Source organism: Nanorana parkeri, unplaced genomic scaffold (assembly GCF_000935625.1).
Source record: "Nanorana parkeri isolate BGI_ZX_2015 unplaced genomic scaffold, ASM93562v1 scaffold205, whole genome shotgun sequence".
Taxonomy (NCBI): domain Eukaryota; kingdom Metazoa; phylum Chordata; class Amphibia; order Anura; family Dicroglossidae; genus Nanorana; species Nanorana parkeri.
Window position 1 is genome coordinate 319,971 of NW_017306473.1, and position 20,149 is coordinate 340,119.

At 38.9% G+C, this 20,149-nt stretch overlaps 1 protein-coding gene across 1 annotated transcript in view; it reads right to left on the bottom strand.

Moving 5' to 3' along the window:
• NYAP2 (neuronal tyrosine-phosphorylated phosphoinositide-3-kinase adaptor 2) overlaps positions 1-20,149 on the bottom strand; it is a 114,471-nt gene that overhangs the window by 50,180 nt on the left and 44,142 nt on the right. The window contains exon 2 of the mRNA XM_018555623.1: positions 2,462-2,763. Coding sequence (XP_018411125.1) covers positions 2,462-2,763 — 302 coding nt within the window. The remainder of the gene's footprint in view (positions 1-2,461; positions 2,764-20,149) is intronic.

A 20,149-nucleotide genomic window follows, 5' to 3' on the forward strand; every position in this document is an offset into this window, starting at 1 on the left:
ATAAAAAATAATGTTGGTTTAAAAAAAAAAGAAATATACTTACCTCAACCCAGCTTCTGACACTTCTGGAAGGTGGACATGATGTCACCATGCCTCACCGCTGCGCCCTAGGATAGTTGGGCGCTTGAAATCTCACAAGAATGCACTCCATACCATCTTGGGGGCATATTCTTGAGCACCCAGCCATTCCAGGAGGCAGGAGTGGTTGGGACAGAGGTAATTATATTGTTTTCCCTTTTGTAACAACAACATATCTTTTAATTGCCTTTACAGCTGAAATTAATTTGGGGGGTTGGGGTTTTCAACAGTGTGGACCTTCCATTTTCATGGAAAGTCTGTTTTAAATAATGACAACATGTGAATATGCCCTGGCAAGTGCATCAGCACAAAAGCTTATAGTTATGTTTGGAAGAGTATGTAGCAAGGTGGTTTACAGGCAGTAGATTGTGGGAGGCAGGGGAAGAGCGCTGTCACTCCATAAAACAAAGTACCCAAACATGGTCCTTTATATCAGTATCACCAGCTGCTATAGTGTAGTTCTTTTTTTTGCAGCTCCAGGTGGTAACTGATGTCCCACTGGCATATGGGGCTGCATTGTCCAGCCACTGTACATTATTTGTGGCTATTGTCTCTCAGATAATTATATTATATTATATATTGCAATATATTGTTTGATCCAGCACTACCCAATTACAGTACGTTTACACCATTGTGAGTACACATTTTTTATTTAATAAATTGCATTTTATTTGACGTTGCGCACTATGTCCTTGTCCCTTTTCTCTTTCTTCCTGGATTTATGCTAATACCTGTAATCTGAGGAGACCTTATCACCTTTTGCATGGGCTTCCCTCCCCCATTAAGAAGGGAAAAAGCGCATTTGACCTAGCTCTGTGGGTCTACCTCCCCAGGTGAGCACTCACTTGTTGTCATCACTCACTGGGTGGAGGTGACGGTCTGCCTGCATTGTGTGATTATCCTTACCTGAGAGTTACATGCAGATTGGCTGCGAATCATCTGAGGAATTTTCTCGCACAATCACCATTGTTTGCTTTTGTTTTTTCCTGGGACTCTTTTTGTCTTTATTGGTTTTTTTTGTGTGTAGATATTTTTTTATGCCTCATTTGTTTCAAGGCTCATATATACGATTGATTTCTATATGTTTCAATGTACTAGATGTGTATGATTATTAGCTTGGCACAATATTGTTTTTCACAAATCCAGTCTTGCCTGTTTCAATTTGCTGTCTGGCCAAGTGCTCGCTGTGTGTCCTGATGTTGGCTAGTTTCTACCAAACACATAATTAAAGCCTATTTTTTTACATTCCTGGAATAATTGGGGATACAGTGATGGTAAGGAGTTTGGGGGCTGTAAGGTTGTGGTTTTGAAGTGTTTTTGTTCACATTGCTTTGACATTTTATTAAATGTTTAGGACAATGTGGTGAGGTTCTGAGAAAAAAGAAGCTCACAAACCATACTATTTAACTTCTGTGCCACTGGCCAATTTTTTGAATGTTGAGGGCCTTAGCATTAGATTTTTTAAGAGTACATTTTCCTATAACTTCCAAAAGTCAATTCAGGCCTATTACCTGGTTAAAAAAAAACAGGTGTAGCAGCCCAAACTAAAAATGCAATTTCCAAGGCAGTTTTAGGTAGGCATGAATCAGATTAGGATGTTGCTGCTGTTTTTAAACCAAGCTAAATGTAAAAGTTAAAAAAAATCTAAACTGCTAAATACAAAAATGAAATACAAATGTGTGAACTGTATTACTTACCGAAGCAGTTTTAGATCTGGTCCTTTGTGACTCACATCCAAAGGTCACCATTTTTCTTTATAATATTGTTTGAAAATAGGCAACATAATAATTTAATAGACTAAAATCAATACAAACATCTCCAGTAGTTAAACAGTACACCTTTTTATAATGGTCAATAAATCTAACCTAAAAGAGACACAGCTGTAAAAAAGAGGAACAGGGGGACCATAAAATGTTCATAATTCTCCTTGTAGATAAAGACCTTGTGATCTTAGCCTAGGCAAGACCACTTGGGAGCAGAGGTATTTTATTAATGCCAGGGAGTACATTTTCACTTATAATAATAATAAGATGATGTGACCTGGTTGCTATAGGTTAAAACCTCAAATTCGTGTCCAAATAAACATTACTTATTACATAGTTACATAGTATTTGAGGTTGAATAAAGACATTAGTCCATCAAGTCCAACCTATTAGGATCTCATTCTTAGGAGTACCTGTACCCCTGTATATTCCGGTCCCTTAAGAAATCGTCCAAAAGTTTCTTGAACAATTCCATCCCATAACATTTTTAAATCTATGGATTAAATTCCCTTTATCTTTATTTAACACTGTAGGAACCCTTAAAATATAATGCATACAAAGGATTGTTTCATTACTCCTACTGTTCTTTGGAAAGGAAACATATCAAGCATATAACTTACCATCTGTCCTGTCTGTAAACTTTGGACTCTTGCCTAGCGTTCCAGTGTTAACAGTCTCAGATGAAATGCTTAGCTTTGTGTTTGGATCTCGTTTTGGCTTCGGAGGAGGTTGTTTTCTAGAACAACTGCTGTTGTCATCATCAGTGCCACCGACAGAATGGAGGGACTGTGAGCGGACAGAAAATCCACTAGAACATGGATGTGGTAGCCTGTCTTGCGGTGCAGGCATTGTCATAAATCCCATGCGGAAGTGTTTATTGATGTAACTCCCTTCACTTCCTCTTACCACCTCGCCACCAATGCTGTAGAAAAGAAAAAAATATATTATGACTACATATTCTAGTGTTTTTCCATTTTTTTTAAATAATTATACAGAATATTTTATTATTTTATTTGGGCAACATTAAGGCAAGATAGAATATGTTAGCAATTTGACCACCTGTTTGTCTGCCTAGATACATTTTAAATGTAATTTTGGCAAAACATGACCCTTGAGGGTGTAGGTGATGCTGCAATACCATCTTACCAAAGCTGAAGTTTAATCTGTTTATATTTCACTTTCCCTAGTTCCTCCCTATCCCCTCATATCATGCTAATTACACTTTTTCAGTTTTTAAGACATACCACTGGGTCTTTATGCTCCTCTATGCACTGCAGATAGATTATGATTGTTGGGAGGGGCAGGGTGCTGTACATAGCTTCCTGAAACCATTGCATCACCCTGATTCAGTACTGCTCTCAAGAGCCCTTAGCCCTGATGCAACCTGTGGGCTGGCTCTTTGGAGGAGTTATATAAATTTCAAAATGCTTTGCTGGCCTTGATGAACCATATCAATCTGAAGCATCAGGCATTCCTAGGCAGGTGACACTCACATGTGACGCTGAGCCTTCATGATTAAAAGAACTAAATTGCAATTAATGAAAGGAGCGGGATAGGAATGATGATGCAAGGTGTCCTGCATCCAGTAGATGAGGTGAGCTCTATCTGAATTGCAGCAGTTTCTAATGCACACTATGAGAAACTCACAGTGTCCAGTGAAATCAGACTAAACAATTTTAGTGAGTGTCATTAGCAGCTACAGCACACTGAGGGCTGTTCAAACTCAGTGTCACAATGTCATCAACATAATAATTCCAACTCCAATACGGTCAGAAAAAAATACATTTGGATATTTCCATTGTTCTCCACTATCTACAGCACTCATAATTCTTCTCAACGACTGTGAAACACGAGGTGGATTTATACCATATCATATAGACAGAAGCAACAGCAGAATCAGTTTGAGGGTCTATTGGTAAAAGGTCAGTGTTCGGCAACAAAACTGGTAAAACATTAAGGCCTAGTTAGCAATTTGGCTTGTGTGTGATGCAACAACCCTGGCATTGAACAATCAGAATGAATTTGTGCTAAAATGGTAGTGGTGGTAACATGTCACCCATGTATGACCACAAGTGATTTATTGGAAAAGAGATTGTTTGATGCAAATAAAATTACACCAGGCATGGAGAACAAGAAACATTGAGGGCAAGACTTCACTGGGGTAAATCTCCAAAACACACATAAAAAAAATATACTCATCTCTGCTTCCAATAAATAGGTCACACACCCTAAATTGCTGATAGAACTTCCTTGTTTTTTATATACTTGTAGTAGACAAATTTACACTGTTTGTTACTATGGCTTTGCTTGGCCACCTCACTTTTCTGTTTAGAGTAATTTACCTAAGCAGAGCTAAGCGAACCAAATCATGCAGAATGAGATCCAGTCTTGATTAGAGTGACCTATAGATATTGCATATCTGTTTTAAAGAGTATATATTTTATTATATTTTTCTTTTTTATATTAAAATAAAAAGATACCAACTCAGAACTTGGGAACGGGAACACAGACATATCCCAGAATTCCAAAATTTAGTAAGTTTTATATAGGATATAGTGTATGCAATGAAATTCCAGTGAAACCCCCTCACCTAATAAACTAGATGAGGAGGTAGCAGTATACCTGTCCCTGATGCTGCAGGGCATGCCCCGGGGTTGGAGATGCTTAAATGTCCCTATGGAAGTGGGAAGTTACTGTGCAGCCAGCCCACAAGACTTTTGGAACACAATGTAACAAACAGCAAACTTATCTTTTTAGTTACCCCTTCACAGGTATAATTTAACTGTTGATATATTTTTGATCTCCTTTAATTTGCATGTTTGATATAAACGTTTAATCTGAACAATCAGTGATTGCTGCTTTGAAAGAATTCAACTGGAACCTTCTGATTGGATCAAATCCAACTTCCATTACAAAAATATATTTTTTTAGATTGCTCTGTAATGTGTAATACAGTTTTTGCAATTGATTTGCCATCATAACCTGCATGTGGGTAACGTTTTTGTTTTATGAATTAACAATGAATATTATTATAATGATTTTATTATTCATTTTATAAAAACAAGCTATAGAGCTGCATTATCAAAAAATGAACAAGAAATTGAATATGTGTCCAACATAACATGATGAAGAAAAAAAAGCTGATATAGGATAAATGTACATAGGAGCCATATCCTATTATAAGCAACATGAGCCAGACTCTCAGCTGAGGGTCAATGACTGAAAACAGTCATTTTTGTACATAAAATATTTACTAGCATTGCTTTTAAAATTATTACAGAATAACATAGTTTGTTTTAAAATTTGTTGTGTAAAGTGTATCTAAATGCATTTTTTTAAATTTTTATACAGTAATGAGAGGTTATTTCAATGACAGGTTTTTCAATGACCAGCAATGAGAGGTTTTTATTGCGGTCTCTGTTATACTCTCTCTGTTTGTCTTGGTGACTACTGTCACTGGGACTTAAAGCCAACATTTTGAGTTGCCACCAAGATATAGATATGCTAGTTTAATGTGCATTGCTGGAGATTATTCTGTCTATTTTGTATCCATTGGAGCACTGTTTGTTTTGCACAGGGTCCAAATGCTATCTGGGATTCTGTTAGAGATTTACCTTCAATTACTGTCCAGCTGACATTTTATCAGATAGGAAGTGAGGGGAACTCTCCAACAGCAACATAGGCCGAAACCAACATTATTGTTCTGTAGTCCACATGAAAACAAGGAAAAGTGTTAACTGATAACAGTCAGCACAGGCAGAAAGCACAGGACGTTAACAGCTTACAAGTTTTCTGGCAGGATCAACAGGTATTTTTTCCACTTATCAACCAGATCTTACAAAATGCTTTAACTGGTATATTTAACAGACTAAAAGGGAGCACCTAAGAGAAATTCACTGCTAGTGTTTCAATCTAAAATATGGAATGCATAGACAAGCAATGAATCCATCACTGGTTTACAATATGCTTTATAAATATTGCTGGGTGGCTAATTTTCTTCTCTTGCTATACTTTTTCAATACCTTTTGTTAATGATATTGAATTGTCTTCTGCCAAGTTGTCAATGATTTATCATGTTGCTGGTAAACCTAGAAAATCATATTCATCGGTACATGTGTCCTTGGTGCTCCTGACTGCAACTAATCCCCCCACCCTTAATCTGCTTTATTTACATGTCATTCAATCTGACAAACAGATTTATCAGCACTTTTAGAAATAAAAAAGACTGCATGCAGTTAGCGTAAAATAATTGTAGGTGTTGATCCCAGTTTATTACATTTGACAGGAAGGAAACTTGGATGTCTAATAGGCTGCATCTGTTAAGTGCCATAAAATCAATTTAGAAGATTGTTAAAGAGAAAAGTTAATTATTGCATATGGTAATGCTATATGAATATGAATTCTGGGCTTTGGACTGTCAGAAAGCATTTAATGCTGCATTTTCAGAGCTACATAATTTTCGTATCTTATCTTTGACTCCACTCAGGCTTCATAATATACAAAATCGAAATCATGCATGTTCATTAAACCATCACACATATGTTGAAAACAGAAGGGCAACATATCTAATGACAAAATCAGATGTCAACCTAAGTTTGATACTGAAAAAAGGTCAAGATTTCCAAAACTGGAGAAAAAAGAAATGGTTCTAATATCCCCATGTTTAATTGTATATCCTGAACTTGAAAAGTGACAACTGAAATATAACTGATAGCTAGCTATTTATGGGTCAGCCTATTTTATTGGACCATCAGCTCCAGTTAAACAAAACATTGCACCCTAAAGGCCAAAACCAGCCAAAGTTTGATTTGGTTCATCCAAAGAGGCATCATTAGAAGCTTCCCTTTGGACATCCCTTTGGACAGAATGCATTGGAAGGAACCCACAAATTATGTAGATGTTGTGCTACTCAAGAGAGGACAGCATTTTTATGTATTGTGATTTACATTTTATATATTTTAAATAAAAATCCTCACTTCCAGTGACCCTGACCAGCAGAGATATTTTTCCCTGAAGGAACATATATGATCGTAGTTGTTCAGCTTGAGCCTGAGGGAGTATATCACACAAAGCATATATTTACCTCTCTTTAATCCTGAGTTCAAGATATCCAGCCAGTTACGCTTTTTAAACCAGGGTGGAGACTGTCCAGCAGTCCCTTTTTTGTACATGGATAATTGCTTGTACCAGGTAACAAAGATTGTCTTAGAAAACTCTTTTCTTTGGGTTTTAGACAAAATGGCTTCCACTCCTTATACTCTAATTTAATGTGTATCTAAACCTAAAACCAAAAATTTACAACTGTTGCAGATTTTCTATTCCTTAGATGTGGTGGCTGCACTAGTTTTCTTTTTCAGGCTTTTTTTTAATTTTCCTCTTCTTGTCCTAGTTTGACAACACTTACTTAACGTAATTAATCTATGGAGGAGCAGCATTGTTACCCTAGGCCTGCAAACAGTATGTGTTCTGGCTCAGTGACTTAAACCCTGGCCATGCCATTAAACCCTGTCTCATTTACACTGATGCTCATTTTCAATCCTACCATCTTAATTATAAAGATGGATTCGGGTACTAAATTTTAGCTAATATTTACTTCACTGTGGACATTACCCACCGTAAACCAACTATAGTTACTAGGGAACAGAAATACTGAGTCAAGTGTATAAAAAAGTGTTAGTCCACCTGAACGTGAGACTGTAGGTGGAGATTGGTGGGCTGAGTCAGTCCTTGTCTTATTAAATGTCTTAGATACTAAAACAGTGCGATTTGATCATTTCCAATTGAGTTGCAATCCAACAAATAGGTTGGAACCCCAAAACAATGACCAGTGCAGGTGGGCAGACCTTGGAGTTCAAAAGCAGAAATTTCAGCAATAGGGGCCCAGAGGTCATTTCAGCTTTGCATGGATTGATCCTTTAAACTAAACAAGTTCTTTCAATGTCAAGCTAAGGAGGGAAGAACATTACTTCATGAAGACAAAAAGACAAAACATTTTGAAAGCTTAAAAATAAAGTGACTCAGAATACTCAAGAGTATAAAACACAGTGCGTCTCAAGATCCCAACAAATAAATAGTAATTACATACGCCACAATTTGCGTTTTCAAAGATCTAAAACAAATTAACGTAAATGTACAATTCATTTGTGATGTTTGGAACTCAAAAGCACTATAGTATGATTAATCTATGATAACATTCAAATATTTGCTGCTCTTTAGACTATGAAAAAAAACTTCAGTCTTTTTACTGCTATAGAAATGTTAATATATCCATAAATTGAGATAAATATTCAGATGTGTTGTCTTGTCTCCTCTGTGATGTAATTGCCTGATTTCATATGCAAATAAATGTGTTCTGCCTGAGAAAGTTTCATTTGCATAGGAGGCCAAACAAGGTCATGAATGGGGTAAGGTTAGTTCTGTTTCCCAAATGTCATTATTAGCCTGGCAACCTTTTCTATAAGCAATTGATTTCCTTTGTAAAAGACACTTTTCATAATCCAATTAGAAAGCAACACTGGTCATTTCTTTATTTCTGGTTTGTGATTTTTATTTTTGTTTTAGATATTTTCTTCTTAGTTAAATTTAGATATACTGTATGTGTGTATATAAATATATATATTTGTATATTTTTAGCCGAATGTTTTATATCTGTTTCGTCTGTGTGTGTGCGTGTGATCGAAAACATGTTCACTCAAAAAGAGAATACAAAATAGGATTATGTAATATTTCATATTTACCTGATTAAAAAAAAAGGAAAACATTTTACTTCATTGTAGAATTAAGCTCTGACCCTTATAAATAAAGAAAAATGTATATGTATACTACTAACCACTAAAGATTCTCTTTCAAAAAAGTTTTCCTGAGAACACCATGGAGGATGCCTATTCTGTGAGTGCTGGTTGGCTGGTTGTGAAATTACATTCTTGCTTCTATCCACTCAGGCATTGATACAGACTTTTGACTTTACTATGACTTTTCTACAGTATACAGTGATATACTGTAGTTTGAATTAAAAATGCTGGCCAAAATGACAGACATGGATGAGTGAATCAAGCCAAGATTGGGCTTCTGGCAGGATCAGATTGGTCCACACAGCTATTACCTTATTTTGTTTCTGTTATTTTTTTTTTTGTTAAAACATCCTTTTATTTAAATAAAAAAGAAACTATTGCTCCTCCCCAAATATACCAACCCAGCACCGATAATATATTGGCCAGAATCCTCATGGTAAAGGGCCACCTACTTTCCAAGTCCTTCCAAGCTTGTGAAAAGAGCACTGGATGTGTTCTTTGTGAAGAAAGGGTCCATTTTTCTGATGTTGAAGGACATACCATCTGTATGATCATGCTGATAGCCTGATTGCTGCTACGGGATAACAACCCATAACAACAAATCTGCCAGACTGGTGTGATCAACCTTAATCCTCCTGTCCCATCGCACTCCTGACCGGACAAAGCCCAAATGGTGTGATCAACCTGGCAAGTGGGATCGAGGGAGCAGATTGAGTAGAATTTTCAAATTGTCTCATGTATTGCAATAAAGCGGCCTTTTCAAAATAACACATGTTATTTACATTACCACACACTACAAGGACTTGTAATAGAAGTGAAGTGATGACAAAAAAATGTCTGATTTGGATTCACACTATGGGGTCTATTCACAAAAGGGTGACGAGTTTGGAGAAGGCAGGAGAAGAGAACAATCTAGGCCAAAATAGCTGAACTGGAAAGTGAGCTGAATTGGAGAATTTTTCCAAATCAGCTATTTTGGCCTAGATTGTTCACTTCTCCTGCCTTCTCCAAACTATTCACCCATTAGTGAATAGACCCCATTTATGTGTTTTCCCTCCGGATGCTTTTCCATTTAAATGAATGTAGACTTATAAAACGCATGTCAACACACGCATTGCCACATGTTCCTAATGTGTGTTGCAATGCAATTTGTACTGAATGTCAACACACATGATAAAGGCATATCACTGAGTTTTAATGCATTTACAGTGATTTCAGTGGAAATCGCATCAAGCAAAAATGCAAAGGTGTGAATCCATTTGGTGCAGTGGCGGAACTACCGCCGGTGTGGGCGGTGCCGCCGCACCGGAGCCTGAGCCTACGGGGGGCCCAGTATCTATTCAAACACAGCCCTGGGGCAGAGATGGGGGGGCTGTTGGTGTCCGGCCGCCCGTTACCATCGGATCGTTATGCGGCGGGCCCCCCCCATCTCTGCGCCGGGAGTGATCACATTGGCTGACGGGCCATCTGTCTGCTGGGTCCTCACGGCCGAGGTCCAGGGCTGCCCCTGCAGTGCCTGCAGGCTTTTTTTTATTCTCGGCTCCCTCCACAGTTTTCGGCGGCCGACAGGCCCCCTCGTCTCTGCGCCGGGAGTGTCGGAAAGACCTGATACTCCTGGCGCAGAGATGAGGGGGCCCGTCAGCCGCCGGCACTGCAGGGGGCAGCCCTGGACCTCGGCCGTGAGGACCCAGCAGACAGCCACCTGAGTATACGGGCGCGCTGAGATGGACACACACACACACACACGGGTGGTTTTCTGCAGCCTCCCCCACCAGGAAACAGCCAGAGGAGGTGAAGGTTTTAGCCCAATTGATGGCGTTGCTGTATAAAGTACAGCTGGTATTTGTAGTTCTATATAGCAGGTCCAATTCTTCATTGCAGCAACGCAGAATGGCACCCTCTATAGAGGACTACAAATCTCAGCAGTACTTTATACAGCAATGCCATTTTTCCAACTTTTTTTTTGTGGTTGCTAAAGGGGATATGGGTTAGGGGGGGTTGCACCAGGGCCCTTTGTTCCCTAGGTCCGCCACTGATTTGGTGGTTCTGCTATGGAGGTTTGGTGGAGGCTTTGTTTAATTATTTTTGCCCTATCTCACTGGTTGTACTTTCTTGGTAAATTATTAAATATGGTTGTATAAGTCTGATTGTGTAATATTATCTGTCTTACCTTTTCAAATTAGGTTTGTTAACCAAATAAACAGATCATTTGTTAGATACACTTTAATGTAAATGTAAATGAAGCAATTTGCATTTGTGTTTGCATTTCAAGATTGACGTGTACTGTGAAATGTGCAATCAGCAAATGTTCATAATTTAACATAAAAAATGGATAAAACAACATTATCATGAATCGGAAATTTCTTGTTTAGATTGAAATGGAGAATTTCAGTCACAGCGTGCAGTCTACTATCACTGGATTTACATAGATCTGGATATGGTAGTTGTAGTAATTCATTTATCTATTTAGCCCCCAATTTTCCTTCATGCCTCACATACTCTGTAAACAGAACACTTGACTTCAGCCTTAGTCAACCTCCTCTATTTTGCCCTTCATATACATTGGTGGTCAGTAGCAGTGTGACTCATATATGAGTTATGATACTGAACTGGATGTCCTGCTATGGGATGCAATGCTGGCATCAGTGGTTTGTCAGGGGTAAAGTGGAGTAGTCCCTACTAATTCTGATGACAACGCACCTCTATGTACTTTGTTCAAACCCTAGTCACCCTACTGAAGCCTGTACCAGTACCTTACACGGCAGGGGGAGGATGGTACAGCATTGATGGGATGTGCTGAATTGCTGCTTTCCCTGACTAGTAACTTGGGACCCATAGCTGCAATGGAAGTAGTTAAAGTGGACCTTTACCCATATCTTTAAAATGACAATAATCACACCTTTAGAAATGTTTAGTAATGACAATCTACAAACACATACTTCTAGATAATTGACAGTTTGAAAGTATCGCCTTCTTTGCTGACTTGTCCCAGATCACTATCCAAAATCGCAGAAAGTTGGCTCCTATTTCCGCAGCTCTACGACAACACCACATCCCCTACAAATGGTGTTTTCCTAACTAAGCTAATTGTCTCACACAAGGGGAAAATCTACTCGATCGCATCTATGGAAACTGGTGTAGAGCTCCTCACTGACTGGAATATCCCCACGCAAGCCTTCACCTCAAAGATTGCTCCAGATCCCAGAAGAATTCCTCTGGAATGGACATGATCAGTTTCTGGCACCGCTTACTGCTAACATATTTAGCCAGGGTTCAGGATGATTGGGCTCCACCACGGTAGCCTGTTCTGGTCCGGTTACCAGTTTTGTTTATATCTTTCGTACAGGCACTACCACCTGCCTTAATTTTGCCCCACAGGTACAGCAGCTTTTGCTGCCCATTGTTATTGGAATTTTTCTCCAATCCTTTCTTATGGTGTTTGTTTGTTTGTTATCAACGCCCTGTTGTTTTCTCTCCCATGTTCCCTCCCAAGTCACGACTGCTCATCATCAATTATATACACTTTCCATCTCCTGGGCATATGCATCTATGTACTTACATACATTATCTAGCTTCGATAAATACAGCCCTGAGGTCACTTCTCCACCTCACATGCTGAGATGCCATTTAAAGTAACATCTTTTAATGTTAAAGGGCTGAATAGCCCTCACAAACGACACAATCTTCTACAAGAAGTGAAAACACTACATAGCGATATCCTCCTGGTACAGGAAACACACTTTGCCAAGTCCAAATATATATTGTTTAAAAAAATAATTGACCGAATCCAAAAATCAATGCTCTGCTTTTATGATGTGGCGTACAATTATACTTTTTGAAAACCATAATGCAGATCTTATTTATTGCATGATCAAGAATACACAATAGATCTGCAGTAAATAAACAATGTTAAAACAAAATACAATTCATATTTCAGGAGCCCTTATAAATCATACATTCAGGCACCGTGCTTCCTATCTGCGTTGATCCTAGTGAAGCTGCCAGCTTGCATAGTCCTTGACTGTATGTTTTTATTTCAGTTCACAAAGTAAAACTAAGCACGGCTATTTTAGGAAATTACATATTAACAATGTCAGTGTATGTAGACATCAGGACAAGAGCATCTTCTGTAATTTTCAGCTCCTGGCTATAGCTTTGAACCTTGTGAAAGATATCCACTAAATCACATAAATCAGGGGCCTTTAAGGAAATTGGGCCAATGGAAAAAACACAGAGATTAATGTAGCAGAGGTCAAAGAAAAGTCACTGGCTATGTACATGTATGCGTTTCTGCATTTACTGTAAACACCTCGGATTCACCACATTTTTCAAAATGCCAAGGCTACAACATTCATCAAAGATCTACTGTGTGACACCACCAATCCCCGCAACAGCAGCACTACTACAAGGGTTATAAAAGCAATTAAAGAAAACAAAATGCCTGTTAACTTCTGTTGACTGCAATTATGAAGCTCATAGTTATTTAGATAATTGACATTGACATTACGTTTTTTTAAATGTAAAAGGGCTATCTATTTACAGTAGTATTTCCCTCCCTTGTACATCATATTTTGGATCCCGCCTACTAATAACATTTAAAACATACCTGCAACATTTTTTTCACCCGGTGTAGAGTGTGCAATAAGGGTGTCCAAGAAATTCCCCTTTCTCAGCAAGACCTACATGGGACCCAAAGGGATATTTGCAACAAGAAACCCCACACCAGACCAATGCATTATGTTGTGGTGCCCAGATATTTGTGCTATTTAGATATAATGCCCATGATAGTGTACATTTTTCTTAAAGGCTAAGTTTACCTTTTAGGCAGTTTCAGGTTATATATTCAGGGTGTAACATGAAACATGGTCACATTGGGATTTCCTTTCAGCTGTTCTATCTATCCATATGGAAAGTAACACCAAGCTACAGACATCTTTTAAAGTCATACTGATACATAACAGGACTAGCGGTGAATTGATGATGAATCTGACAGTGGCAAAATGGAACTTGAAAAAAAAATGAAAATGAACTTAAAGAAATCGTCCAGCAGTGCCAGCTTTTAGGTTCTGTTACCAGCACTCCATTTTTTATTGTAAAATCTCTAGCTTTTGTTTGCAAATAAAGTGACGTCAGTGTAGTGCGCCACTCACATAAGTCATGCTATCAGTGCCAACAGTGTTACTAAGAGTGGCGAGTTGGCACTGGGAAGGAGGGCAGAGCAGGGAGAAGGTGTAGGCTGTGCTCTCTCCTCCTTCAGGAAAATTATGGGGGATGCCGAGTGTGGCTAGAATGGGTGCCCGTATGACCATGATTTGGATCCCTGTCATTCACCTACATAATCAGACCATCATCAATACAAAGGTTTTACACAACTATGTCAAACTTTCTTCTTATTGCTTTAAGCCAGTGTGATAGACAATTTCCTTGAAGAGATATAAGTGCCTTGATCTACTTGTTACTGTGGCTTGAACATACTTTGCTCTACTTTAAACATACTTTGCTCTACATCTAAGGGAAGTCTTGCAAAATTTGACACTTTGTTGTTGCTCTGTCTTATAGTTCCCATAAGTGACTGGCTTTAGGAAGATCTGAGAAAGCAAGTATATATTTTTAATTGTTATGTTTTTAGTATTTTTACTACCATTGAGTTTTTAAAAGTTTACATCCACGTAATTATTTTAAAAATGTTTAAAGTTCCTAGATGTCGTTTTTACATAGGACCTCATTGCCAAATTACTATAATGACTGAACTTAACCATTGTATTTGATTTCAGTCCCAAAACAACTGTGCTTGCCAAAGGGTAAGGGCTGTCGGTGACCAATATGATCACCGTTCTCATATTCTAATAACTCGGAAAACAAAAGGTTAAAGACTATGAATGGAACTGTTTATTGTCAGTGTTGTATGATACATTGTTGTTTATGCGTTGTCATGATTACCCATCTGTTGCCCATGTATTCTAATTATTGCAGCAAAAGGGAGATATAGAGGAAAAAAATGTGGGCAAAAGTGGCATCAGAACCTGGGGAGATTACAAGAAGATGCAATACAATGCCAAGGTCCGGTATGTACAATTCAGAGAGGGAAGAGGGAATTTGTTCTAAAGGTGGTTTTGTCATTGAGGATTGGAGGGTTAACTTGAGTGGATGGAGGGAATTTTTGCCCGAAGGCTCTCTGTGCCTTACATACTTTTGACCTCTGCACTCTGTGCATTACTTACTTCTGACCCCTGCACTTTGTTCATTACTGCTGATCCCTGCACTGTGTGCATTACTTATTTTTTACCTCTGCACTCTATGGGGTCTATTCACTAAGCTGCCGTAGGCAGCCGAGTGAATGACCGACCTGAAGTGAAGTGAAGTGAGCCGAACACTTTCCGGCTATTCACTTCAGGCTGGTACGGCTGATCAGCCGTACATCGGCTTGCCTCACATGGCTTCGGGTCCGCCGAACATGCTCAGCATGTTCGGCCGACCCAAAGTGCAGAAGGAGTTCGACTCAGCCGATCCAACATCTGGATTGGCTGAGCCGAACATCCGGCAGGCTACTCGATGCTGTTCGGGCTATTCTTATAGATGTCCGGCGGCTCTGCTGCCGTCAAAAAAAAAAGGAAAAAATAAATAAAACTCTCCCGGGCGCGCTGGGAGCCTCCCACTCCCGGCCGCCCAGGAGAGAAACACTGCTGTTTCTTTTTTTTCTTTATTCTGACACGGAGCGATGTCAGAAAAAAAAATTCCCATTTGGGCACGTTCGGGAGCTGTACGGGCTATAGTGAATAGCCCGTACAGCACCCCTTTAGTTCTACTGAACCGAAGGGGTCTTGGGGCCAAAGCTAGCCAAAGGATCGGCCGAAGCTACGGCTAGATCCTTCGGCAGCTTCGTGAATAGACCCCCTATGTGTTATACACCCCTGACCCCTGTACTGTGTGCATTACTTATTCTAGACCTCAGCACTCTGTGGCTAACACCCACCTCATCCATGCAATTAGTCCACACCCATTTGGTGTGGTGCTCATAGGACCCTGCTATTATCCTTGTCCCCTATACCACCCACTGTCCCACCCCAATTCTATGGCCCGCTAGTTTTCAAAGAGTATGCTTATTGGGCAATCCATTGAGGCTCTGTAATCCCTCACCATTAAAGTAAAGGTGCCATTCCATCAATGAAAATGAAAATGAGTGGTATTTATGTAGTGATACTTGCTTGGTATGGTTGTATTATTGTAACTGTGCACCTTTACTTCCAGCTGCAAATCACACCTTTGCTGCGGTTGCAGTAAACTGGACAAGCTTTACCAGATGGGTTTATGGCATTTCATGTCAAGGCACACTGCAAAGAAAAAACTGTAATGTTTCATGGATTTATGATCAACAATCAAGATTTATTATTTGACATGTTGCCACATAAATAATGCTATTCTTCTTTTATGACTTGGATCAAAATATAGACTTCTGAACTGTCTAAATACCAGTGAGGAAATAAAGTAGACACTGTTGTTATCATACATTGGTAACACATGGAACATGTCAGCTTTGTTAAAGAAGAGTTTTGAATTGGATCAGCTGTTTTTTGTTAAAGGGACATAATGAACAAAAAAGGGAAAAAATGTTTCAGTTTTTTTTTACCTGTCACCTGCATTGCAAAGAAGTGACCACTGTGGTAATTCCACTAAATCCAGGAAGAGGGCATTATTTTCGCTACACCAAAACCACCTGCTTAGATCATCCTAACTGGTAGTTTGCTGTGTAATTTAGCTAGTTTATAGTATATAAAGCTAGCTCCTACAGTACAATATATTTAGAAAATCTTCAGTAAAACACAATTCATAATGAACTGTGTGACCATTTAGATCAGTCTTCTGCAAAATATATCCCCTCTTACTTTTTCCATTTACAATCACTCGGAGACACAGCCTAGCTATTGAGTAGCTGACATTTTACACCTGACAGTTACCAGTGTCTTTGAGACCAAAAGTCAAGTGTTTCCAGGTTCCGAAGGAGGGAGGCTGCATAGTAGAGAATGGTGTGACAAGAGGCTGCAGTCCTAGGTAATAAGTAATAGGTCTGCTGAATTCTGGCTGCAAAAAATTGAATAAAGCTCACATTTAAAGGAAATCTTCACTTTTGTTTAAAAAAAATAGCATATAAAATTGCTACACAATCAATTTGATAATTTATTGATTTTGTAATTGGCTCAATAAGTTGTACTAAGATACAGGTAAAATTTAGGCATCTCCTGCAGTATAAATGTCATACTTTTGGAGAGATACTCCCCAAGGATTATCACTGCAGACACAGTAACTTTCCTCATTAAAACACTGCAATTTGTTCAGGTCATTATAATGAGTGCAGACCCTCCTATTTAGGAATCAATCTGAAAAGGACATAGTAAAACAAGCAGCTATTTTACCAGAAAATGGTAGGACTCTGTAACAAAGTTTGTTCAAATACCTACAAAGTACATACATCACCCAGTGAGGATTGTTTTTATTCCTCAACAAATGCAGAGCTACACTTTAAGTTTACATGAATTGACTTTGTGACCTCAGCAATAGTGCAAGTTTTCCTGTTTTAGGGATGAGCTCAGGTTCCAACTCAACCCAGTCGGAATCTGAGCTTTTCCAAACCCAGAAGATGCATGGGGCCAAATTCCCAATCAACTATGGACCACAGCATTCCCTGCCGCACAGCTGCAAATAAAACGAAGGAGCAGGATGCTTACCTATGCTTACATCATTGACGTTCAGGGGGTGATTTACTAACCTAAACACACGCACGCACTAGGTGCGTGTGATTTTTTACACAGTAAAATGTATTTATCAACCAAAAATCTCTAAAAGCATATTTCCACTAATGCCATATATGGAAAAATCATGCACATGATGCATACAGTATATAATGCTGCTTCACAGTTTAGACAAAAATGGTTAGCTCATGCATTTACATTCCTGCATTCATCAACGCAAGCAACACAACGTAGAGCTAATTTACACAACATCACCTTGCAATTCATGCAAGGCTTTGCACAACACACCTGTTGGGTGTGAACACACTACAAAGGTGTCTAGTTTCCACCAATAGATCATGCTGGGAGGGAACACACTACAGAGGTGTATACTTGTTCGTGGCATGTTTATAAGGTTAGTAAATCAACCCCTATATGTCCATATGGCTATATTAGGTCAATGTGTTTGGTTAATTATGCCAATGCATCCCGCTTCTTTGCTTACAAGCAGCTATGGGCGGAAAATTCCCCAGCCACAACTGATTGGGCAGCAACGCAAGGAGCCTTCTTCTGTGTTCAGAGGTGCTCCTTCCGTGTACAGAGGAGCTCAGACCAGGTTCAGTCCGAACCTGAGGTCCTCCCTATCCTGTGTATCATTGGCAGTTCACAAATAAATGTATACCGTTGAATACAATTATTCTGCAAAGTTATATGTGCAATGATTAATAGTTGCCAATTGTTGGCAAGACAGTCCCTTCATTTTGAAATTTTAAACATCTTTAAAAATCTGTAAGTGGTTGGTTTGGGTTACAGAAGATAATAGCTTTACTAAACACTCCTTACATTTACATGCTTTATATTACCATACATTCAGACATGTGCATTCATGGATGTGTTCTTCACGTGATGACTTTCTTTTGTAGGCTCCAAAATAAAGCGAGGCAGCTTAATCTTACAGAGAAAGTGTGTTTAGCATGAAGCTCTCATCCAATGTGAAGCGAACTGTGACTTGAGGCATTAGTTCTTAATTATAACTAATGCACAAAATGTGTCAAAGCTCTGTCAATCTGTCATAGAATGGGAACTTCACATTAAATCCATGTGTACTATAAAATGGTGTAGCCTGAACCTTCTTTTGGATCTTGCTATGTGGAAGACAGGCCACACCTGCACTGCATGTATGCCTCTGTATTGTAGTGAAATGGCCTTTTTATGTTGATGTGCATGTTATTATTGGCATTTTATAGCAACCAGTTTATTACAGTAATGATGGTAACTGAGCATATGATGGAGATTAAGGAAACCTTTAACTGGTAAATTGTACTGACTTTACATAGTATGTAAGCACTACGCATGCTCAAGCTGTATAGTACGCCCAATGCCAGAACGAAAATGCAGACATGTCCTGCCTTTTAAAGGTGCGACCAAACCAGTCCTGCAGATATAGAAGATTGCATAGCAATAGGGCTATTGAGGATGTGGTGCTTTTTTGCACTTAACAATGTGGTCATTTGGTGCACCAAACTGTACAACACTAGTATGCTGTGATGTACTGCACTGCTACTACTTAGTGTTAGCAACAATGTCACGCTGTTAACCTCGAATAAAATAAAATAAAAGCATAATTATATTGATATATTATATACCTCCCTCCAAAAAATATGAAATAATAAACAGCAATCCAGAAACGCTAACCTTAAAAAAAAAAAAATAATACAAAAAAAATATATATATTTATTTTATTTTTTTTAACCTACCAAAATCACAATGAATATGGGGTGGATTTGTGCACACTATGTAACATGCCACCAGTGTTAATGTTGACAATAAATTTCAATTTAGTTTTAGTTGTAGTCATTTGACTAAAATGCCATTCAGTTTTAGTCCTATTTTAGTCATCTGAATTGTTTTAGGTTTAGTCAACTAAATATCATAAGATTTTAGTGGACTAAATCTACATTTGATTTAGTCTACTAAAATCTAGTGGGTTTAGTTAAAGAGTAATTTAAGAATTCCCAATCTCATTAGATACTCCTGGAGTAAACATCTGTTAACCTGTTATTACTTATGGTATTAAGGTTTGAACATGCAATACAACACAGATTTAACTGTTGTGATATATAATATGTCTTTATCTTAAAACTAGATGAAACCAAGTCTTATGAAGAAACAATAATGTTGAGTATTTTCAACAAAGGACCAGAAATGAGATATGCATTGATTATAACTTGCATATGGCATTCTTTATTCTTTCAAGTGCAACTCTAAAATATTAACCCCTTCGTGACTAACGACGTACAGTGTACGTCGCCAGCATCGGGGCTGTTTAAACAGACTCCCGGCGGCAAAAGTCACCGGGAGTCTGTTTAAACTTGTAGAGCCGACTGTCGGCTTTACAACAGAAGCGATCCTGGCGACTTACCTGTCGCCAGATCGCTTCTGCGTCCCGAAGAAGGGGCCGCCCCCCCCGCCGGACACCCCCGCCGTGCTTCCCGGGCTCCGTTGCCCCTCCTACGGGCCCGGGACCGGCGATCTTGGTGTCCGCGGGGAGCTGGAGGAGGTCAATGAACTTCCATTCATCGATCCCCTCTCCGTTCTATGGGACCGGGAGCGATGCAGATTGCATCACTTCCGGTCCCTGGGCTGTCAGTTCTGGGCTCCTGGAGCCCAGCTATAAGCTATTGAAGTGCGATCTGCACTTCAATAGCTTATTTCCAGTGTAAAGGTGACACTAGGGGGTCTTTTGGACCCCCAGCATCACCTTAAAGAGTACCTGTACCACCATCTGCTA